Raw genomic sequence first — 24,741 nt, forward strand, 5'->3', positions numbered from 1 at the left:
TTATTTATTTTTATGTTCATTGGTGTGAGGGTGTCAGATCTCCTGGAATTGGAGTTTCAGATTTTTGTGAGCTGTCATGTGGGTGCTGGGAATTGAACTCATGTTCCCTGGAAGAGCAGCCAGTGCTCTTAATTGCTGAGCCATCTCTCCAGCCCTCGAGTTTTATTTTTTAATACTTTACTTTTTCCCTCTGCTTTATGTTTCTTGGCTGATTTTCCAGCTGTGCTGGGTTTTGCAGGCAGGGGTAGTTATGTGTGTACTTCCTAGTCTGAGACTTTCTAAGATGCCCACCGACTGTCACTTGGAATTGAATAAAGTAGACCCTCCTTAGACATCCTCAGGTCCATGGAAGTTGATCTGCTCTCCAGATTATGAAGAAAATAAAGTTTAAAAAAGTTTTACATTGCTGGGCGGTGGTGGCGCACGCCTTTAATCCCAGCACTCGGGAGGCAGAGGCAGGTGGATCTCTGTGAGTTCGAGACCAGCCTGGTCTACAGAGCTAGTTCCAGGACAGGCTCCAAAACCACAGAGAAACCCTGTCTCGAAAAACAAAACAAAACAAAACAAAACAAACAAACAAAAAAAAAAACAAACAGAACAGGCTCCAAAGCCACAGAGAAACCCTGTCTCGAAAAATCCAAAAAAAAAAACAAAGTTTCACATTTAGTGTGTCTGTCTGTCTGTCTCTCCTGGCACAGATGTGGAGGTTAGAGGACACTTGTAGAAGCTGGTTTCTTTCCACCGTCGTCATTCAAGCAACAAGTGCCTTTACCCAGTGAACTATCTGAGTGTTTTTTGTTGTTGGTGGTGATGGTTTTGTTTTTTTTTTATTTTGGAGACAGGGTTTTTCTGTGTAGTAGCCCTGGCTGTCCTGGAGCTCACTTTGTAGACCAAACTGGTCTTGAACTCAAATAGATTTGCCTACCTCTGCCTCCAGAGTGCTGGGATTAAAGGTGTGCGTCACCATTGCCTGCCTGAATATGATGTTTTTAAAGTTTTGGTTTTTTTTTTTCAAGACCTTCAAGACCGGGTTTCTCTGTTTCTTTGGCTGTCTTGGAATGCTCTGTAGACCAGGTTGATCTTGAGCTCAACCTCTGCCTCCCTGGTGCTGGGATTAAAGGTGTGCACCACCACTACCTAGTGATGCTTTTAAAGTTAAAATGGAGTTTTGATTTTGGAGTTTAGGTCTCTCCATGTAGCCCAGGCTAGCTAGACTCATAGTAGATGTAGTGGCATATTCCTTTAATCTCAGTACTCAGATAGCAGAGGCAGGAGGATTTCCAAGTTAAGACCAGACTGGTCTATAATGAGTTACAGGCTCCTATAATCTTTTTTTTTTCCTTTTCTGGGACAGGATTTCTGTAGACCAGGCTATAGATGGACAGAAATTCACTACCTCTGCCTCCCAAGTGCTGGGATAAGGGCATGCACCACCAGCACCCGGCTTTTTTTTTTTTAAAGAGGCCATTAGATTGTCAGGAACTAGAATTACGAAAGGTCATGTGGGTACTGAGAACTGAACCTGGGTCCTTTGCACGATCAGCCAGTGTTCTTAACCACTGAGCAATCTCTCCAGCCCTCAATTTATAAAACTTTTTAAATGTGTACTTTGTAGGGCTAAGTATAGCAGTGTACTTTTTAATTTTCCTCCTGAGACACAGTGTCTCTATGTAGCTTTGACTGTCCTGAACCTATAATGATCCCCCTGCCTCTGTATTTCCTTCATCCCAGTAATGAGCATGCAGAGGTAGGGTCTCTGCAGATTTGAGGCCAGCCTGGTCGACACAGTAGAGCGACTCTGTTGCAAGTAAATACATTTTTAAAAAAGTAGTAGATGGCTGGGCGGTGGTGGTGCATGCCTTTAATCCCTGCACTTGGGAGGTAGAGGCAGGAAGATCTCTGTGAGTTTGAGGCCTGGTCTATGGAGTTAATTTGAGGACAGCTAGGGCTGTTACACAGAGAAACCCTGTCTCAAACAAAAAACCAAAAACCCAAAAGTAGTAGATAAGTAAAATAAAACATCCAAAATTCATAACAAAGAGTATACTCCCCATTCCTTCCTGAGCATTCTAACATAGTAGTATATAAGAGGGCCTGCTCTTCGTTAATGATTTACTTAGTAGTGTTTGGCTAGGCTTTCAGAATGAACACCAGAGTACTTGATGTTCTGTTAGTTTTGCTGTTGCTATTCCTAGATTTCTCAAGGATCGTGCAGCCAGTGTGGTTCTGGACTGAATAGCCTTTCAGGAAACAGCAGGGTTCTGCAGGTTTCTGTGCTTAGCAATCGAGGCTTCTGTGAAGTAAGGAGGGAGGCATTTGATACCTCTGTTCATTTGTACACAAGAAATTGGCTTTGGTACTAGAGAGATGCCTCAGCAGTTAAGAGCACTGCCTGCTCTTCCAGAGGACCCAGTTTCAATTCCCAGCACTCACGTCATGGCTTATGACAGTCTGTAACTCCAGTCCCAGAGCTCATCCATATAAGCAGGCAAAACACCCATATAGTATATATATATATATATATATATATATATATATATATATATATATCACTTTAAAGATTATTATTATTTTTTAACTCAGTTGGTAAATAGGCCACCAAGCTCAGTATCAGCACTGACACGCAGAGTCCTGTGGGTACCATTGTGAAGGAGACTTGGTTTCTGGCTTAAGAGCCTGGTTCTGTTGGGGCCAGTCATTCTGAGTCTGACTTGAAATTGCATGTGACATGATGGCTTTATTTCTTTGGGTCTCTTCTCTGGTGCCTGTAAGGCTAGCTTCTTTGTTTTTGTTTTTTGTTTTGTTTTGTCGTCCCCCCCACCCCCAGAGAGGGTTTCTCTGTAGCTTTGGAGCTTGTTCTGGAACTTACTTGGTAGACCAGAATGGCCTTGAACTCACAGAGATCCACCTGTCTCTGCCCCCTGAGTACTGGGATTAAAGGTGTAGGCCACCACCACCCTGTGAAGTCTAGATTTTTGAGATAGTGTCCTATCTTTTGGGTCTGGGACGCATGATGGACTCTTGAACTCTGATGTCATTCTGGAGTCCCCAGAGGCACTGATTGTGATCTCTGACCATCCTTGCACTGGCTTTGTTGTCCTGTTCCTTCACCTTGTGTCCCTGTGGGGCAGGTGAACTCTTCTTTCCCTTCTCTTTTCACCTGCCCAGTGGCTTGACACTTCTGTTCTTGTTTGTTTGTTTTTCGAGACAGGGTTTCTCGGTGTAGCGCTGGCCATCCTGGAACTAGCTCTTGTAGACTAGGCTGGCCACAAACTCACAGAGATCCGTCTGCCTCTGCCTTTCTAGTGATGGGATTAAAGGTGTGCACCACCACTGCCTGGCCTCTATGGCTAACTAGTGGCTTAGCTCTGCCCTCTGATCTTCAGGCAAGCTTTATTTGTTAGATCACAAACAAAATACCACCACACATCTCCTCCAACAAGGCCACACCTATATGAGAAGGCAGTGTGGCATTTTTTTTCTTTTTTTCTTTCTTTTCTTTTCTCTTTCTTTCTTTCTTTCTTTCTTTCTTTCTTTCTTTCTTTCTTTCTTTCTTTCTTTCTTTTCTTTCTGTTGAGCTTTTGAGCCTGTCTTGGAACTTGCTCTGTAGACCAGGCTGGCCTCGCAGAGATCCGCCTGTCTCTGAGAAGAGGTGCCTTCTTATTTTTTTTTTTGTTTTGTTTTAAAGATTTGTTATGTATACAGTGTTTCTCCTGCATGTTTGCCTGCAGGCCAGAAGAGGGCACCAGATCTCATTACAGACAGTCGTGAGCCAGGATGTGGTTGCTGGGAATTGAACTCAGGTCCTCTGGAAGAGAAGCTAGTGCTCTTAACTGCTGATCCATCTCTCCAGCCCAGACATTCTTATTCAAACCACCACAACTATCCCCTATCTTGGAGGTTTCCTTTGTTGTTCTTCCTACACTCCAAGCATAAGTCTCTTCTTAGTCAATGTTCGACTCTCCACCTTGTCCCCTCCCTCATTCTGAGACTTTATTTGTGGAAGAGTACATACCCATATAAAGTGGGGGAGAGTAGTGCCCCCACCTTTGAAACTCAGTCATGCAAATACAGTTGTGTCTGTACTTACCTCACATATATGTAATTTAATATTACATATTTATTTAATATACATATCTATTCTAAATATTAGGTTAATATTCTGTTAGACAAATAATTTTTGTTTTAAGTAAATGTAGGCATTGAATATAAAATATTCAATATTTGTATAAAATATTTATTTAATTTTGAGATACAAGGTCTCATATATCCCAGACTGGCCTCAACTCACTATGTAGTCTTGAGTGACCTTGTATTCCTCCTGATCCTCTTGCCTCCACCTCCCAGGTGCTGCCATTAAAGGTAGGCACTACTGCTCCTGGCTGGGTATGAAACCAGAATGCTAAGCAAACATTCTATCAGCTAAGGTACAAGCTCAGCTCCTGAATTTTGAAGTATCTCCAGATGTATCGGTAAGTGCGTGTAGAAACCTGTGCTCTAAAATACTGTCAGATCTATAGCAGTTAACAGCAGCTCCACGTTATCCATATTCAGTGAGTACTCAACTTCCAGCTCGCTTTAGGTGTGTAAGTGGAGGCCCCAGGTTTACAGTGGGTGTTTTTCTCAGTCACACTCCACTTTTTTTTTTTTCCAGACAGTCTCTGAACCTAGAGCTTGCTGATTCAGTTAGCCTGGCTGGCCAGCAATCTCCAGGGTTCCTCTTTTCTGATTCTCATGCTGGAATTATAGGTGCCTACTGTTGTATTCTGTATTTTTTAAAATCTGGGTGTGGGAGATCAGACTCAGGTTCTCATGTTTATGTGGCCAGCCCTCTATCCTCTCCCGACTGAGCCAGCTTCCCTGGGTCTTTCCTTTGGTTTTGAACTGTGCTTGTTTGGGTCCATATCCATCAAAGTACCATGTGTCTCTAAGTCTTCTTGAAATTGGTTGATTTTTGTCTCTGTTAAACTTCTCATGGACTGAATTTGTATCCCTAGGTTGTAGACAAAGTTTCTTTTAGTCTCTGTTTCTTGTTGCTTGGCTATAATGTCTGGTTCTTTTTGTGGGGGGACAGGGAGTTCAAAGCAGGTTTTTTCAGTAGCTATGGAACTTGTCCTGGAACTTGTTCTATAGATCAGGCTGGCCTCAAATTCACAGAGATCTGCCTGCCTCTTCCTCCTGAATGCTGGAATTAAAGGCGTGAGCCACCACCACCCGGCATATGATTTTATTTTTAAGAGTATGTGATGTGGGATTCCCTTCTGTATGCTGTGAATACCATTGGGTAATAAAGAATCTGTCTTGGCCGGGCGGTGGTGGCACACGCCTTTAATCCCAGCACTTGGGAGGCAGAAGCAGGCGGATCTCTGTGAGTTCGAGACCAGCCTGGTCTACAGAGAGCTAGTTCCAGGACAGGCTCCAAAACCACAGAGAAACCCTGTCTCGAAAAACCAAAAAAAAAAAAAAAAAAAAAGAATCTGTCTTGAGCCTATAGCAGAGCAGGGCAGAACAGAGCTAGGCAGAGGGTTGGGAGTTCTAAACTGAATGCTGGGAGAAGGAAAGAGGGAGGAGTCAGGGAGAAGCCATGTAGCCCCACTGGAGACAGATGCTGGAACTTTGCCAGTAAACTATTGGCCAACAGTATTGCAAATAATATAGTTTTTGTGTGGTTATTTCAGAGCTGAGCAGCTGAGAACTAACAAGCGGCCTCCCTACAACAATTATGTATTTGGCTGGACTTTGGTGGTGCATACCATTAATCCCAGAATTCAGAAGGCACAGTCAAGTAATGAATCTCTGAGAGTTCAAGGCCAACCTGGTCTACAAAGAAAGTTCCAGGACAGCCAGGGATACTCAGAGAAACCTTGTCTCAAAGAATAAAAAAATAAAATAGACTATGTATTTGTATTCGTGTGTATGTGCCACATGTATGTATGTGGGTGCCTCTCAGAGGACAGAAGAAGACATCAGATCTTGGAGCTGGAGTTACAGGTGACTGTGATCCACCTGATGTGGGCGAGTGCTGGGAGCTGAACTCAGCTCCTTGGAGCAAGGAGCATCCTTAACTATTGTGCCATTTCTGCAGCCCCTTTAGTTTTAATTTTTAATTACACATATTTGCGTGTGTGTCAGTGTGTTTAAGTGCATGTGAGTATAGGTGCTGACAGAGGCCAGAAAGCATCCCCTGGAGCTAGTGTTATATGGGTGATTTTGAGCCCTGGGACATGGCTGAATTTGGGTCTCCTAAAAGATCAGTATACTCTTATAACCACTGATCTCCAGTCCTAATTGTCTTTTGCTTTTTGAGATAGGTACTTTCTGTGTATCCCTGTCTGTCTTGGAACTTGGCCTCGAACTCATAGGGATCTGTCTGCTTCTGCCTCTCAAGTGAAATATATCTAATTATTTTTAATTATAGGAAGTTTTCCTTGAGCATTTTTAGTATTTGTTCTGTTTCTTTGCTTTAATTTCCTTCTCTGGGGTTCCTGTTGGATCTTGTTTGCTCACTCCAAGATTTATCTTAAAATTAAAAAAAAAATGTTGTATCTTGTGTCTGTACATATTTCCGTGTGTGTGTGTGTGTGTGTGTGTGTGTGTGTGCAGGCTTGTGTGTGCAGGCACATATGTGCCATGGCATATGTGTGGAATTGAGAACAACTTGGGGGAGTTGGTTCTATCTTTGTACTGTAGAGATCAAACTCAGGCCAGCAGGCTTGGTGACAAGCATTTTTACCTACTGAGTCATCCTGCTGGCATATTTGTCTTTTCTCTTGATCCCTTTTTAGTTTATTATTTTTAAGAGCTTTGGGATACGATTTGTATTCATGAAATTGCTGCCATTCTGTGTGCAGTTCAGGGTTTTCTAGGACGTCAGTAAGATCAGGGCAGCTGCTGGCACCGTGTAGTTTCACTCTTCCACATCCCAGGAAATGCCTCCCTGGCGTCAGACTCTTCACCGCCCTGCAGTTCTTCCAGTTGCACTCGTTTAGAGGGCACCGTCTCCTTACATTTGTGATTCTCATCTTTCATGACTAAGAGTATTGAATATCTTCTCATGTGCTTATCAGCCCTTACATGTGTGTGCATGCACAGTTGTGTATGTGTTTTCAAGACAGGGTTTCACTGTGTTGTTCAGTTGATAGCCTGCAGAGCTGTCCCGCTGCTCCACCACCTTAAGCTTCTGAGACAGGGTTCTTACTGAACCTGGTGTTCACCAGTTTGCCTAGACTGGCCAGCGAGCCCCAGGGGATCCCTGTCTCTGCGTCCCCAATCCTGGGGTCACAGGTGTGTACTGCTGTCCCTTGCTGTGTATGCAGGTGCTGGTCTAGCGACAGAACTCGTGTCCTCATGCTTGCTGAGAGCCTTTCTCGTTTGGAGAGCTCTTGCTATGATTTCTTTTTCCTTTTCAAGTAGGATTTATGCGTATTTTCTAGATTCGAGTCCTTTACACATGATTTGCAAATATTTTCACCTAGTCTTTTTCATGTCCTTTGATCTGATTAATGCATATTTGAAGCAAGCAGTCCCCCCCCCACACACACACACTTTAAATTATATCTTCTCTGTGGCCTAACTCATTGTGTCGCCCAGACTGGTGTTGATTTTTAGATAGTCCTCTACTATTGCCTCTGGAGTGCTCTCAGCCAGCCCATCCTGCGTGCTAAAGTTTTACATTTTGATGAGATTCCTGTCATCCATAACAACAATATAATTATGTCTTCTTTTGAAAAAACTGCGTCTGTTGTTGGAGGCCATTTGTTCATTCCTGATTGCCCAGAACTAAAATAGTCACTCATAAACTGTATTAATTAAATCACTGCTTGGTCAATCACTTAAGCATATTGCTAACTAGCTCTTATATCTAGAATTAACCCATTTTCATTATTTTATATTTTACCATGGGGCTGTGGTCTACCGGCAAGGTTCCAGCTGGCCGCTTCATGGAGTCTTGCTGACTCCACCTACTCTCTGTATATATCTTTTCCAGCCTGGCTATATTCTGTTAAGCCATCGGCCAAAAGCAGCTTCTTTATTTATTAACCAATAAAAGCAACACATACACAGAAGGACTTCCCACGCCATGTGTCCATTAGCTTGTGTGTGTAGGTTGTCTTTCTGCCTTTGGAGAGAGTGATGTCAAGGGTGTGGCTGCCTCCAAAGCACTGGCACTGCTGAGGAAGCTCATCTTAGTAAGAATGTGCTGGAACAGACCCTACAACTTCAGACTCCTGATTTTCCCACGGGGAGCTCAGTCGTCATCTTTCTGAGAACCAGGATGTTATTCCCAAGGTTAAGAACACTTGCGGCAACGGCAGATTCCTCCAGGATGGCTCTCCCACCGTGGCTAGCTCTTGCAGTGGCTGCCCCTGCTTCTGTGCTTGGACCTGTCAGTGCTCTTGAGCTCTGAACTGTGTGAGCATGTTGCTGCTTTGTAGATGGTTAAAGGGGTCAGTGCCTGGTGTCGCCTGCCAACTGTGGATGTGGGAGTAAATGTTCTTGTTTGGCAATTGCAGGTGACAGACTTGACTCAATACCTGGACCCCAGTGGGCTTGGCGTCATCAGCTTCGAAGACTTCCACCAAGGGATTGTGGCTATCAGAAGTGGAGGTAGGTCAGTTACCCCTCACTGTACCCAGCACCTTTCTCCTCCGTGTTCTGTAACTACCCATTCTTCCCCAGCCACTGTGTAGGCTAGTCTGAACTCACAGAGATCCTTCTGCCTCTGCTTCCCAGTGCACCATAACACCTGGCTTAGGCCATATCTTCTCGGACTCTCAAAACATTTGGTGTTCAAGATGTTCTCTTCCCTGTTTGTTCTTGAAGCCCTACCCTCCATGATCGACAGGCTCTCAACTGCCTATTTACAGTGTGGAGGGCTACTTTCCTTCCCCAACGTTTCGTGAGGAAAAATTACAAAACAAAACTGAAAAAAAAAACATAATTATTATATATTTCCTACCCATTCTGTATGGAGAACAGCTTGCTGTGTGCGCTGTGTGCCCCGTTCATCCCTCCATCCATTGTCTACAGTCTATCTTTTCAATGGGATGCATTCGACTCATTATATTGTGCACTTCCCACTGATGCTCTGGTGTGCATCCTGGCCATCATCTAGAGTTCAGCATTTGTTCAGAGACTTTGGTTTTAAAGCAAAAAGGTACCTACTGTGAAATGTGCAAATCTTAAGTGTAGCAATTTGAGCTGTGACAGATTGCTGAGCTTGATTATCTCTGATAAGGCTGTCATGGCAAGTTCCTCCCACCTTCTTTTTTCCTAAGATTTATTTTTATTTATTTATTTATTTTTATGTGTTTTGGCTGCATGAATATGTGTTTGAGGATGCCAGTCCCCTTGAATTTGTGAGCTGCTATGTGGTTACTGGGAATTGAACCCAGGTCCTCTGGAAGAGCAGTCAGTGCTCTTAACCACTGAGCCATCTCTCTGGTTCTCCCACCTTTTTGTCAACCTATTTCTGTTCTTGTACATTAATTCTTAAGTTGTCACATAAATGTGTCCTGTATATATCTGACTTCTTTCCCTCAGTATGCCTCTCGTATCCACCTATGGTTTGCTTGTGGTCATGGCTGCTTTCTGATGTGGGATGGTGGCCTATTGTGATGAGGCATCTAGCTTACCTATTGGGATAAAGTTTGAGTAAAGTTTAGAAGACTGTGTACAAATTTTTGTGTAGATACGTGTTTTCCTATCTCCGTGTCCTGTGCCTAGGCCCTGGGGGACTGGCCGTGTGCTGGGTGTGTATTCAGTGTCTTTGCAGTGGATAGATACGTGTTTTCCTATCTCCGTGTCCTGTGCCTAGGCCCTGGGGGACTGGCCGTGTGCTGGGTGTGTATTCACGTCTTCACAGTGCACACGCCACTCCCCACTCCCAGTTAGCCCATCTAGTTTCTGTTCTGCAGCTATGAAAATAGCTTTTCATCCAGGCAGTGATAGCCCACACCTTTAATCTCACAGGAGGCAGAGGCCGGTGAACCTCTGTGAATTCAAGGCCAGCCTGGTCTACAAAATCAGTTCTAGGACAGTTATGGGGTTGATGGAGCTGGGGTGTGTTAGCTGCAGGCTTTTTGCCTCCTTGCACATCAAGTCTTTTTTTTTTTTTGTAAACTTTTTATTTTAATGAAAATGTAATTACACACATCAAGTCTTACTTAGTTTGTAATCACTAGGTGAGGTCAGGTCTGAAGATACCCTTGGGCCTCAGGTCTCAGCAGCTGTCTTGTTTGTCATCACCCCAAATTATTACTGACAGTGTCACTTAGGACTGAGTTTCTAAAATATTGAGTCCTTAGATGGTTCTAGAGAAGTTGCCGTGCTACTCTTTGTTCTCACCCATAAGTCTTTTATGGAACTAGCCCCCTAGGGATAATATTGTGAGCCAGCATCAAAGTGAGCCCAGTGGGTGGTGACAAGAAGTCAGATGGATGAGGTACCACTGTTGTCTAGGCGATAGGCAGGAGCTGAGACCACCATGCAGGCCAAGCCTCTCGAGGGAGGAGCAGGAGAGAGAAAGGAAGGCATGATTACCAGGTGAGGGACGCCTGGTCCAGGTTAGCAGCAAGCCAGCCTATGTGATGGGGGATGAACCAGGAAGGGAGGCCATAGTGATGGCTGGTGACTTTCCCAGTGAATAGGACTTGGGGAGAGGTGGACAAGTCAGTGAGCAGAGCTGAGCACAGGACCCTTGGTAGGGAGTGAAGTCAGTTCACCGAGGGATGAGATGGAGAACAGCCAGGATAATGCAGAGTCCCCGGACTGAGAGCCCTGTGTGCTGTCTGGTAGCCTGACCTATAAGTGATAGATCGCAAGCAGCTAGATTTTCTTTCTTTTTTTAAGATTCAGTTTTTTTCAGTGATGTGTATTTATGAGTATGGGTATATGCCTGTGAGTTCAAGTACCCATGGTGACCAGAAGAGGGCATTAGAACCCCTGGAGTCCCTTCATGACATGATTTTTTTATTTTTTATTTTTTTATCCAGATATATTTATATTTTGTCATTGAAAACTTCATATAGTATCTTTGTGTTTTACTTTAATCCCAACATATTGCCCAATTAGCTTTCTTTTTTTAATGCTTTTTTTAATTGATTTTATTTAGCTCTACATTTTCCTCTGCTCCCCTCCCTGCCCCTTTCCTCCCCTGCCTCATGATTTCTTTACCTGTCAGTTATTCTTTAAAAATCTTGGTCTTTAAGTGTTTGCTAAAGTCTGACATTAAACCAGGAGTGGTGAGAACTGTCTGTGATCTGAGTATTTGGGAATGCGATGGGAAGTGAGGCAGCAGTTAGAGGTAAGCCTGGCTGGGCTCCTTGTCACCATCAGCCTTTCCCATGGGTCATCTAGCCATGGAGATGAGTGATAAGTTCCCACGAGACATGTCACAGCTGTCACTCTGAGTGTTTGTCATGACTGCCCCTTTCGTTGTAGATACGTTAAATAATGATCCGTTCCCTTTGGAACCACAGAGGCGCAGAGCACTTGGCTGGTCTCTGCTGTCTTGCTGGTCTTGCTTTGCATCATCTAACCACTGTTCATATTCTGTCTGCACAGGTGGGAGGGAGGTGTGCTGTTTGGGCTCTCAGCCCCAGGGTACTCTCAGTACCGTCAGGGTGAATCAGGGGCATTCATTGGATTGTTCAGATTTGATAGTTGACTGCACAAACCTCTTCAGGCTGGGAGATACAGCAGCTGGGGCTGCGGGTAGGCAGGAAGAATCTGTCCAACAGGAGATGTCTGTGTGAGGTGATTCCTCCATGGCTGCTAGTTTGTATGCTCTACTGGACTTCAGTTAAAGCAAAGTGGTGAACTCTGCTGGGGGTGTCCTGTTATCTTGACTTGGGAGGCCTCTCCCCCATTCTCCCGCCGTCTGTGCTCTTCAGGGTCAGCTTCTTTCTGGAGGAGGGCTTGCTAGCTGGTGACCATGTCTCTCTTCTGAGTGCCTGGGTCTTGGTTTAGTGACTGAAGGTGCATGTAGATATTGTGACAGCAAACAATTGTCTGAGGATGATTTATTACCCCAGTTCCACCCCCCGTGTGCCAGATAAGACCCATCCCTAAAATCACTGTGTCCCCTTGCCTTTCCTGGGCTGATTTAAGACACTGTGGTGCCCTGTGTCCTTTCCACAGGCGACCTAGGAGGTACTTCTTGGCCTCTGCCTGAGAAGGGGGCAAGCTGGTCTCAATGAAACTGCTAGCTTCCTCTATCTCTGTATAGCCAGCCCACTCTCTTCTGCCTTCTGTGAGGAGCCATTTTCTGGCCTGTCTTTTGGTAGGTCCCACCTGTTAGATCCAAGCCCTGTCCACCCTGCTGCTGTTTCTGCCCGTTTTCCTGGGGTTCTGTTTTGTTGTTGGTTTTTTGAGACAGGATCTCACTATATAGTCCTGGCTGGCCTAAAACTTGCTATGTGGAGCAGTATGGCCTTGAATTCAAAGATCCATTTCCTCTGCTGCTTTGTGAGTGCTGGAATTAAATCTGTGCACCACCATTCCCAACCCTAACTAAGTTGGTGGGTTTTTGAAACTAATTCATGTGGCCCAGATTGGCCTTCAGACTTGCTATGTAGCCAAGGATGACCTTGCACTTTGGATCTTTCTGTCTTTCTCTGCCAAGTGCTAGAATTCTAGGTAAGCTTCACCACTCCCATCTAGGCTGTTTGCTTTGAGACAGGGTCTTGTTCTGCATCCTTGGCTAGCTTGGTTATTCACTGTGTAGCCCATGGTTGCCTTGAACTCAAAACAATTCTACTTTAGCCTCCAAGAGGTGGAGTGACAGGTGTGGCCCACCCACCTCGGAAAACATTACTTTGTAGTCGCAGCAGACAGATGCGGTACAATTGTAAGTGAGTAATTCTGAAGCAGGAATAAGTAAGTGTAATCCCAGTGCTCAGGACTCCAGTGGTTTTCTTTGTATGTTTTGAGATAGGGTTTCTGTTTAGCCATGGGTATCATGGGACTTGCTCTGTAGACCACAGAGATCCACCTGCCTTTGAGATTAAAGGCATATAACACCACCACCACCACCACCCAGTTTCGGGATTCATTTTTAATTTCATCATTTTTGCATTCTTTCTGATTGATTTAATTAGGAATGTAAATCTCCCAGCTAGTTGTTAGAAATAGTTTAATGTTTCAGAGTCTCACCCTGCTACCACACTGTGGGTACATTGCCTTGAGTTCAGCCTGGACCTGGAGGATAGTAGGGTCCTTACAGTGAGCTGTGGGTATCTGCAGAGATGAGGTTAAATGTGGCAGACCTGAGCTAACTATTCTGGAGACCAGAACAGAATCCTTTGCCTTTGGTGCTGGCTTTCTGGTGGGAGATGATAAGGTGGGAGACTAGGGGGTGTGGGAGTGAATCAGGGGTGACACCAGGCAGGGGTGTCCTATAGGGTAGGGATGTGTGCCTGGTGTGTAGGGGACTGGGGTCAGAAGGTAGAGGAATGAGCTGTGGAGATCAGCTGTCCAGCAGTGTAGTGGGAAACTGGGCCTTTTCTGGGACTGAGCAAACTTATGACTCTACCCCAGCCTGGGCCATGGAGAGTGCTGTGCAGAATGTTGAAGGAACTGCTCAGTGCACCTGCCGATTAGCACAGAGGCTTTGCTTTTCTGCCTTTGTCATTTTGGGGTTTCATTTCCATCTGATTAGGAGGACACAGTGAAAACAGAATAAAAGATGAAGTCAGAGCTGACTTTGAAAGATTTTATAGTACTTAAAAGCATTCAGAAAGGAAGCTATGCTTATCTGAACTACGTTTCCAGTGAAGATCATCTCAGGTCCTGCTGTAATGCACTGGTGTAGCGATGGACAGCTTGTATTGCCTGTCAGCCTCATTCTACGTTGGAGGGCAGCATAGTAAACCACAGTATATTGACCTAGTTTGTGGGGAAGCGCAAGACGCCTGCTGTCACAGCCACAAGCACTGTTCCAGGAATAGAATGAGACAGAGAACTGTTACAAATAGGCCATGGCTCTGGCTCATACATCCCTCGCTCTGGAAGGACAAGATAAATGCACATTAAAAATTTCCACTTATGGCCGGGCGGTGGTGGCGCACGCCTTTAATCCCAGCACTCGGGAGGCAGAGGCAGGCGGATCTCTGTGAGTTCAAGGCCAGCCTGGTCTACAAGAGCTAGTTCCAGGACAGGCTCCAAAGCCACAGAGAAACCCTGTCTCAAAAAACCAAAAAAAAAAAATTTCCACTTATGGGGCTGGAGAGATGACTCAGGGGGCTGGAGAGATGGCTTAATGGTTAAGAGCACTGACTGCTGTTCCAGAGGACCTTGGTTCAATTCCCAGCACCCACATGGCAGCTCACAAATGTCGGTAACTTTAGTTTCAGGGGACCCGACATCCATGGCAAAACACCAATGTACAAAAATTCCACTTAACAAATAGCTGTGATGGTGACACCTTTAATACTAGCCCTTAGCAGGTGGACAGGTGGGTGGGTCTCTGTGAGTTCAAGGCCAGCCTGGCTTATATAACAAATTCTAAGCCAGCCAGAGCTACTTAGTGACAACCTGTATCAAAACAGAGTATTTCCACATAAGGAGACTAAGGCAGGGGGATCTCAAGTTAAGGCCTGTCTGGACAATTTAGTGAGACCTTGTCTCAAAGGAAAAATGAGGGGCTGGGCCGGGCAACAGCAGTATACTTCTTTAATCCCAGATGGCACCCATAATGCTAGGATTCAGGAGTCAGAGGCAGGTAGATCTCTGAGTTGGAAGCCAGCCTGGTCTACAGAGCTAGTTTCAGGACAGCTAAAGCTACACAAAGAAACACTGTCGGGGGGGGGGGGTGTTGGAAAGATGGCTTAGTGGTTAAGAGCACTCCCTTGGACTCTCATTGTTGCCTCTGCAGTCCTGTCCTTAGTTACCCAGGTCTGTTTGTTAGTGTCCAACTCTCAGAACCTGTGGTGGTTGGTTTGTTTGGTTTTTTTTTTTTCTTGAGACAGCGTTTTTCTGTGTAACAGCCCTGGCTGTCCTGGAACTAGCTTTTGTAGACCAGACTGGCCTCGAACTCACACAGATCTGCCTGCCTCTGCCTCCTGAGTGCTGGGATTAAAGGCGTGACTTGTTGAGGTTTTGTGGTTGTGTTTTTCTTCATTTGTCTAGATCAAAACATGAACTGTCTCTGGTCTTTGTGGCTCATTTAGAGGGTGCCAGTACTGACTGTTCCAGAGTATTTCTTCCCAGATCGTCGGGAAGGTTGCTGCTCCACTTAGCCGTTGAGATACGACTATATGAACTGGTTATGCTTCACACTTGTAATCCGGTACTTGAGAATGGACAGAGAAGACTGAATGACTGATTGACAACCAGGCTGGGTTTCAGAAAACCTTGCCTCAAAAATAAAACAAGGGCCGGGCGATGGTGGCGCACGCCTTTAATCCCAGCATTGGGAGGCAGAGGCAGGCGGATCTCTGTGAGTTCGAGACCAGCCTGGTCTACAGAGAGCTAGTTCCAGGACAGGCTCCAAAGCCACAGAGAAACCCTGTCTTGGGAAAAAAAAAAAAAAAAACAAAAAAAAAAACAAAAAAAAAAACAAGGGAAGGATTGAGGTGTTTTTTTCCCCTCCCTACCCTATTATTTATTTATTTTGTTTGTTTTGTCCTTTTTTTTTTCTTTTTTCTTTTTTTTTTTTTTTTTTTTGGAGACATGGTTTTTCTGTGTGTAGCTCTGGATATCCTGGAATTCACTCTTTAGACCAGGCTGGCCTTGTACTCAGAGATCCACCTGCCTCTGTCTCCTGGAGTGCTGGGATTAAAGGCCTGTGCCACCACCACCAGGCTGTGTTAATGATATTGACTAAGCAATCAAACTGTAAGTCAATGTACTCCATGAAAGAAATTACTTAGTAATGAGACTTTGGTATGGATGACCTTCTGTATCCTTCCTCGGGCACAATGTCCCTTGAGCATCTTGGAGACCATGGATATTGGCACCTCTTTTCTCAGAGGAAGATGCAGGTGTTTTATAATTGAAATGTTTCGAAAATGTCTCTGGCATTGAGTTCAGAAGTTGGTGCTTCTTTACAATTTACTTTCTTAGCTGCTGGAGAGATGGCTTAACAGCTAAGAGATTAGCTGCTCTTGTAGAGGACCTAGATTCAATTCCTAGCACCTACATGGAAGCTTATAGCCATCTATAACGCCAGTTCCAGAGAATCTGATACCTTGTTTGGCCTCCAGGCACCAGGATGTATATAGTATTCACATACATATATGCAGGCAAACATCCACACATTTAAAATTATAAAAAAGAAGTCTTTTTAAAAACATACCTTATAGCTGGACGGTGGTGGTGCATGCCTTTAATCCCAACACTCGGGAGGCAGAGGCAGGTGCATCTATGTGAGTTCGAGGCCAGCCTGGGCTATAAGAGCTAGTTCCAGGACAGTCTCAAAAGCTACAGAGAAACCCTGTCTCAAAAAAATCAAAAATAAAATAAAATAAAAACAACTTGCTGGGGCACACACCTTTCATCAAAGTACTCTGGAGGTAGAGGCAAGCAGATCTCTGAGTTCAAAGCCTGCCTGATCTATATATCAAATTCTAGGCCAGTCATGGCTATACAATAGGACTCCGCCTTGGAAACAAGCAAACAACAAGACAGCAGTAACCATAGCTCCTGGGGACTGGAGAGGTGACTTAGCAGTTAAGAACACTTGCTCCAGGAGGCTCAAGTTCAGTTCTAGCACTCATTTCAGGTGGTTCACAACTGCCTGTAACTCTGTCTTTAGGGGAATCTAATCCCCTCTTCTGGCCTCTATGGGCACAGGCACACACGTGATTTAAGTATGGTGTTATACACCCTTAATTCCAATGCTCAGGAAGCAGAAGTAGATGGATCGATCTCTGTGAGTTCAATTCAACCTGGCCTACAGAACAAGTTCCAAGGCATCCAGGACTATGTAGAGAAGCTCTTTCAAAAATAAAGAAAAATTTTAAACTCAACGTCATATTTTGAGATATTTTCACTGTATTATTCATTGGGTTTGAGTGTGCATACAGATATGGACACATACATGTCATGGCATGCACCTGGAAGGAAGTCACAGAACAACATTGGGTCTTGGTTTTATATTTTCCCGATGCGGGCTCCAGGGATCAAACTCATCTTGTCAGACTTAGTGGCAAGCACTTTTATCCATTGAACTTTCTTGCTGGTCCAAACCCACTTTACACACACACACACACACACACACACACACACACACACACACACACACACACACACACACCAGTAAAGCAGAGTAAAATAAACTGTTGAGTGTAACACCTAGACACTGCATTTTTCAGTGTTTACCCGGACAAGATGTTGGTGATGTTGAGTGGGGTTTGTATGTAACCCCTTTCAAGGCTGTATGTTTTTGCAGAACTAGGAGTTTTGCACTTTTCCTTTCAATGTTGTTTGGTTTTTTTTTTTAAGATTTATTTATTAATTATGTATACAGTATTCTGTCTGCACGTATGCCTGAAGGCCAGAAGAGGGCACCAGATCTCATTACAGACAGTTGTGAGCCACCATGTGGTTACTGGGAATTGAACTCAGGACCTCTGGAAGAGCAGTCAGTGCCCTTAACCTCTGAGCCATCTCTCCAACCCTGGCTCTTTCTTTTTTTTTTTTTTTAAAGTCATGTACACACAAACTTCTCAGCACCCTAGCAAGCACTGTTGTCTACTGGGGGGTGTGGTTCTTGTGCACCTCCTCTGACCTCTCCCGCTGGAGTTCTCAGCTTGAGGTCCACAGTAGTGTACCTTTTGCTGCAGTGAGTCCCGTCCACCCATCTCATGGCAGCTCAGCCTTAGAAGCGTAAAACTGGGAGTCCTAGTTACACACTGTTCCTCTACCATGGACCCCTCTGGACATCACTGGGTGGCCTGCTGAGGCCTGGTCTTCTCTCCACAGATCCTGATGGCCAGCTGCACAGTGTGGAGCCCGTCCACGATGAAGAGCCCCCTGCCTGCGCCGATGAGTTTGACGACTTTGTCACTTATGAGGCAAGTGCTTTCTTGACTGTGAGCCCCTTTGCCTCCTGTGTTCTCCTGAGCAGCAGAGCTGCTTCAGTGCTGTGCCCCGTGCGTGTGGGAGGGAGGCTGTGGGAGAAACCACAGATGATTCCCACTGGCCTGGTTGGGCCCAGGATCTACATGTTCAAAAGTCATCTCTCGGGCCTGTTGTGTAGAGGTTTGTGGACAGTTAGGCTCTGTGACATCCTCGCTGTCACCTTCTACCACGCAGAGGCAGAACAGAAGACACTGAAGGTTTCCCTTTGTGAATTTGAAAATAATTGTGTTTGGAAACATGAACTGACCCGCCTCCTGCCCTATGTCCCTTACTGTCTACTCCTGTGAAAAGCTAGGGTTGTGCTTTGTGGTGTCTCTTATAACTGTGGGTTCCTTGTCACCCAGCTGGAGACAAAGTCACAGCAAAGGAAGGCAGACCACTGTAACTGGAGAGAGATGAGTCTCGAGTCATATGGCTGATCTACAGGATTTTCTTTGTAAAATACATGGAGTTGTTGCCCTGGTGTTCAGAGTGGCTTAGAGACAGGGTGCTTGAGCCCAGGAATTCTGGGCTGTCCTGCCAATGTAGTGAGACCAATCTTGAAAACATGAGTTATAACTGAGCCCTTGGTTTGCGGATAGAAGTGGCAGCTGCCAGCATTTCAGCCTCCTAAGTGACACAGACAGTTCTTAAGTTCTCAGAACCTTTTCTCCTTTGTAGCATGAGGAGCTGGGCCCTGTATGTCTAACTAGTTTCCTTTTGAGGGCTAATGCACCACAGAATTCAGGCTTTTTAATCCCAGTCAGTCTCTCTCTCTCTCTCTCTCTCTCTCTCTCTCTCTCTCTCTCTTTTTGAGACAGGGTTTCTCTGTAGCTTTGGAGCCTGTCCTGGAACTAGCTTTTGTAGACCAGGCTGGCCTCGAAGTCACAGAGATCTGCCTATCTCTGCACCCCAAGTGCTGGGATTAAAGGCATGCGCCACCACTGCCTGGCCCTAATTTCTCTTTTAAAGACTTATTTCTAGTATGCGTGTGTCTGTGTTTGAGTAAGTGCACAGGAGTGTAGGCACCTATGGAGGTCAGAGCTGAAGTTAAAGGCAGTTGTAAGCCACGTAATGTGGGTGCTGAGAATCAAACCTGTGTTGTGCAGAAGAGCAGTAACCCTTAACCCCTGAGCCTTCTCTCCTAGCACTCTGATTTGTGTTTTAGATGAAAGAAACAGTTCTATGTGTTTTGTTTACTTTTAAAATCTTCAAAGATTTCATTTTTGAAGGTTTTGAGTTTTTAGTACATGGACCAAATAGTACAGAGGATTTCCATATGATGCCTTGCCTTAGTGTTCCCATTACAAGCACACTTGCACTGGTGGGCCACAGCTGATGCGTCACTGCTGACCAGCATTTGCTACTCATGAAGCCTTGTGTCTGAGACAGCATCACAGACCGTCGTTTGCCACTCACCAAGTCCCCTGTGCTCCGCCATGCCCCACGTGCCCCTGGCTGCCCTGGGTTTGGCAGAGTTGTGTGTCTGCCTTTCCTGGTGTCTCTGAGCTACACTCAGATCTGCTCTTCTCACTCTGCTCAATGTTTCTTCTGTGTCTTGCTTTTCAGGTTTGCAGGTACTGTTCTCAGAACTAGGTACTGCTACAAACTTACAGTTTTTTCTTTAAATCAAATAGCTAGTCATGATGTTACAGGCTCCAATCCTCGTGCTTGGTAGGTGGAAACAGGAGGATCAGAAATTCAGTAACGTTTGTTGACATCGTGAGTTCAAAGCCTATATAGACTGGACCATATGATACCCTGTCTTTAAAAAAAGTGTTGTCAGATGTGGTGGCTCATTCCTTTAATCCCAGCATTTAGGAGGCAGAGACAAGCAGATCTCTGAGTTTGAAGCCAGCCTGGTCTACACTACAAGTTGCAGGACAGTCAGAACTACACACTCAAAAAACAAACAAACAAACAAATAAAAACAAAAAATCAAACAAATGTCAAACATTCTTTTGTTGGTTTGTTAGTTTTCTGAGACAGGGTTTCTCTAGGGTTCTAGGCTGTCCTAGAACTTGCTATGTAGACCAAACTGGCCTTGAATTCACGGAGATCTACCTGCCTCTGCCTCCCGAGGGCTGAGATCCCAGCTTCCAGCATCTTCTTAAAGTGGAGATCTATATGTCAAATCCAGATGTCATATTTGGTACTTAGAGACGATTAGCCTTTTACTGATTTGCTGCAGATAGTTCCTGTTAGACCTGCGATTCTAGTGGAACTTGGTGTCTGTAAGCACATGCTGGCAGGAGTAATGAGCCATTACTTGCTCATGTGCACTCTCTGTTAGGGTCTCCTAGTAGTCCTGGCTCCTACTGCCACTTTCCTGGGGACCTCTTGGGTGTTTAGCTTGCAATAGCAAAAAATTAAATGAGGCAGGGAAGAGTTAGGGAGCTGAGTTAAGCTGCTGGTGATGTTTACAGGAATGATCATGAGAAGAAAGCTCATTGTCCAAGAATCTGAGCAGGCCAAGGGAGGACCGGCATGGTGGGTAGAGACCACTTATCATGGTTTCTGGAAGGGCAGTGAGGAAGTCACCACAAGAACAAGCAGGACCAGAAGATAAGGGTGTCCTAGAACTGTTCTTGCTGTGCTTTCTGTGTGCCTCCCTCCTCTCCCACTGCTGGGAGCTGGAGAGACCACTCTTTTTGATGAGAATGTGTCTTTTGTACAAACTGTTATCAGGAAGGTTAAAGTGTACAGCCAAGCTCTGCTTTGTTCCCTGCCTGTTTAAGACCAGCAAGGACGCTTCCTGGACTTTGCTTCTCCCCACCTGGCCAGCAGCAGCTTAACGGAGCGTGTCTGGGAGCAGGTTAAACTTTCTCTGAGGTGGTGATGTGCCGTCAGGTGGGCACATGGATTTTGCAGGAACACCAGCACAGCTAACAAACAGGAAGGTGACAGTCAGTGAAGAGAAGCTAGCGACTTGGTGAGCTGGGACACATGATGAGGAGGAGGTCATCAACAACAACACACCCTTCCCAGAGCCTGGGCTCAGAGACAGGCCTGTGAAGATGCTTGGCCATCATCTGAGGGTAAGGAGAGACCTGAGAGTGCACTGTGCCTGGATTGTGCCCGAATTCTATTTCTATGGAGAGAAAGGCTTGTGAAGGGTGGAACCATAGCCTGGACTATGTGAGCTGCCGGGCATTGTTAGCCATACCTGATAGACTGAACTAAGGATCTCATCTGTCGGTTAGTGCCTTAGATGATTAGTTACCTAGTGATTGTAATGACACATTTGGAAGCTTTTTAAGGCACTTTGATTTTAAAGTGAGTTCATCTTTACTTTGGTATTAGATAAAAATTTTAGAAGTTGGTAATATAAAGTTGTTGCCTTCTGGGCAAAGCCAGGTCCTGGCTGGCTGGTAGATGTGGCCCAGTGGGTGAGGCTGTGTGCTCTGCTTGCTGTGTGTGTCGTGAGCTGTGTAGTAGTACTGTGCTCGCGGGTGAGGGGTTTTGTGCCTGTTTTGAAGGGCCTTGGGAAAATAGATCTGCTATTTAGCTCTTTAGCACCTGTGCAGGGCCCTTGCACAGTAGTGGCTGGCAGAAGAACCAAGTCTCAGGTGCTGTCGGGGGCAGGGTCTCAGTTGGGCATCTATCCTTCCATTGCCTCAGAGTCTGTCTTCCTCCTTTGTGGCTGACTTGCCTCTAGTAGACCATTAGCAATCAGGGGCTTCATGTTTGTGTCCCATATCCCACAGAGGATTCTGAGTGATTTTTGCAGTGCTTGGGGATGGGACCTCTTGACCTTGTTAGTTTGCACATGCGGCTGTGTCCCCTCTGTGACTGGGGCTCTGCAGTTACTCCACAGTGCTCCTTTAGAAACGAGACTGTGTCAGACAGCCTCCCTCCAGGATCTGTGCTCCAGATGGAGACAGTGGCATGTACCTCTTTGCCCTGGTGTTGGTAGAGTTGATTCGGTCTCATACTCTGCCTAAACTCCACGGATGGTGCCGTCCTCGGCCTGTGCTCCCAGGGACACCACCCTCAGCCTCATGAGAACTCTGTGGAATGAGTAGAGTCCAGCTTTTGGACTCTTTCTACCCCAGGAGGAGATGTGCTAACTCCACTGAGAACTTGTTACCCCTATTCCAAGTGGCCAGGGTGGAGCAGTGAGCACCTGGCATATGTACACACGGGCTGGTTTTAAAAAACAAATCATTACATTATTCGTGGGGCAGGGGTTGCCCATTCTACAGCGCAGGTATGGAGCTCACTATCTGGGTCCTGGATCAGACTCCAGGCATCAGGCTTGATGGCAAGTGCCTTTACTGGATGAGTCATCTGGTTTTTGTTTTGTTTTGACACAAGGTCTCACACTACAGACCAGCCTGGCTCTGAACTCAGAGATCCACCTGCCCCTGCCTCCCAAGTGCTGAGATTAAAGGAGTGTGCCACCAAGGCCTGGAGATATTTTTATTTTTTAATTAAAAATTCATACAGTATATTTCAATCCTGGTTCCCCTCCCCCATTTCCTCTCATATCCTCCCTATCTCCCTACCCATTCCAACTCCAGGCGTTCTTTTTGTCTCCTTTAGGAAGCAACAAAAAAAAAGAAAAGAAAAAAAGAAAAGTGCAGAAACACACACCCTGAGACACACATACAGACCAAAACAGAACTCATAAAAACACTAATCAGAAACCGTAATAAACAAGCAAAAGGCCACTAAGATTTAAAAAAAAATGTACAAACAAAGCAACAGGAGACAAAAAATCTGTAAAAAACCCACTCTGGGTTGGCTTTTTAAAAAGCTGCCTCAAGCTGGCGAGATGGCCCAGCAGTTACGAGCACTTGTTGCCTTGAATCAGGGCTGAGTTCAATTCTCAGCACTCATTTGGTGGCTTAGAACCATCCGCAACCCCAGTTCCAGGAGAACCAACATAAAGGTAGAACATTCATACACATAAAACCAAAATATGTCTAAAGATTTTAAAGTTACCTCAAGGCCACCTTTTACATAAGCAACAACATGTTATAAGGTCTTGGGAAGTTCCTGCCGGGTTAGTGTTGGGGTCTTGTCCAGCTCCCAGATCTACCTGCTTCCTTTGTCTAAGATCCACAACTTGGTGCTGAGCATGGTCTCTTGTGGGGCCATATTTATGCACCAGGGCCAACATTCTTTTAGAAGTTTTTGCTACTACTAATGAACTGTGTCTAGTCTTTGTTTTTATTCTCCTCGGAAATCTACAGGGTTTTCTTAGTGCCTGGGTAAGCGACTATCAGCCTCCCCTCATGGACCATCAGGAGTCTACACAGGATGGTGTCCTGTTTGTCCACCATCTCCTGTAGGCCAGGCCTTGGACAGTTGCCTGTGCCTGTCTGCTGTGCTAGCCTCTCTGAGCTGGCTTCTGCAGGATGGAGTCCTGGCCTGCCTCATTCAGGAGAGAGCTGCTTAGGTGCATGGGTAAAACAGAACTGGACTGTAAAGGTCACTTTCTTGTTTGGGTTTTTTTTGTTTTGTTTTGTTTTTAAAGATAGGGTCTCACTATATTGCCTTGGCTGGAGCTATGTAGACCATGCTGTCCTTGAACTCATAAAGAACTGCCTGTTTCTGTCTCCCAAGTGCTGAAATTAAATGTGTGTACTACTGTTGTCTGGCTTTGGTTTTAGGTTTTTGACTTGACTGCTTTCTACAAATTACTTAGTATTGATGAATTTTGTACCCTCTGGAGGCATACGAACTCTGCAGTCTTGTTCCCTTCCTTGCTCTAAGAAGTGCCCACCCATGTCACCCACTGGAACCCTAAGACAAGTCCTTATAGCTCCCTCTGTGGCTGAAGCTCCAGCCTTGATTTGTGTATCAGGTCACAGGCTGTTAGTGGAGTAAACAAGAGTGCAGCTGGCTTCTCATCACCCAGAGGCTCAGCTGGACGCCATGGCTGTTGTCCTCACACTCCTTGGAACACCAGACCTCAGGGACAAAGGGCATCTTTTTCCTGCTAGAACTGCAAGTTTTCTGAAATCCTATTTACAAATTGTTAACCTCAGAATCTTCTGAATATGAAATGTCAGAGACTATCCTAACTTGCAGCTTTGTTGTAATTAAAATTGAACTTTTAAGTAGAAATACCCTCTTTTATCCCTTAGTTTTAAGCTTGTTAGTATTATTTAAATTAGACTGCCATAAATTGGGCCCTGTGCCATGTTCTGTCCATAGGGGAAAACAAGTACAATTGAGGAAACAGACATTGAACGATAACAATTGGATAGATAATTGACTAATTCCAGCACTGGTGGAGGAGAGGCAGGTGGATCTCAGAGTTTGAATCCAGCCTGGTCTACAGAGCATGTTTCAGGACAGCCAGGGCTACACAAAGAAACCCTGTCTTGAAAAATCAAAACCAAAGAAGGGAAAAAAAAATCAGCCTAAACATACAAAATAGTTGTTGATGATGATATCTTAATTTGATCTTTATTACATTTTTACTGTTACTAATTTTATATGTGTTTATGAAGGGGACATCCACATTATGTGTGTGGAGGTCAAGGGACACTTTTGGGGAGCCTGTTCTCTCCCACCATGTGTGTCTTGAACTCATTAGGCCTGGTGGCTAGTGCCTTTGCTCACAGAGCCATCGGGCCAGCCGTTGATGTCATCATTCTAAAAGGCATACTTACACTCGGGTTAACTCCTTTACTGTAAGTAATATTCATGCTGAAGGCCACAAAA

General features: G+C 45.2%; 1 protein-coding gene across 2 annotated transcripts in view; it reads left to right on the plus strand.

Annotated features, from left to right (window-relative positions):
• The window catches only part of Rab11fip3 (RAB11 family interacting protein 3), a 75,321-nt gene that overhangs the window by 23,635 nt on the left and 26,945 nt on the right, over window positions 1-24,741 (plus strand). For both annotated transcript variants that reach the window (XM_075941431.1, XM_075941430.1), the window contains exons 2-3: window positions 8,514-8,607; window positions 17,926-18,017. In XM_075941431.1, coding sequence (XP_075797546.1) covers window positions 8,514-8,607; window positions 17,926-18,017 — 186 coding nt within the window. The remainder of the gene's footprint in view (window positions 1-8,513; window positions 8,608-17,925; window positions 18,018-24,741) is intronic.

This window comes from Microtus pennsylvanicus, chromosome 11, assembly GCF_037038515.1.
Source record: "Microtus pennsylvanicus isolate mMicPen1 chromosome 11, mMicPen1.hap1, whole genome shotgun sequence".
Lineage (NCBI taxonomy): Eukaryota > Metazoa > Chordata > Mammalia > Rodentia > Cricetidae > Microtus > Microtus pennsylvanicus.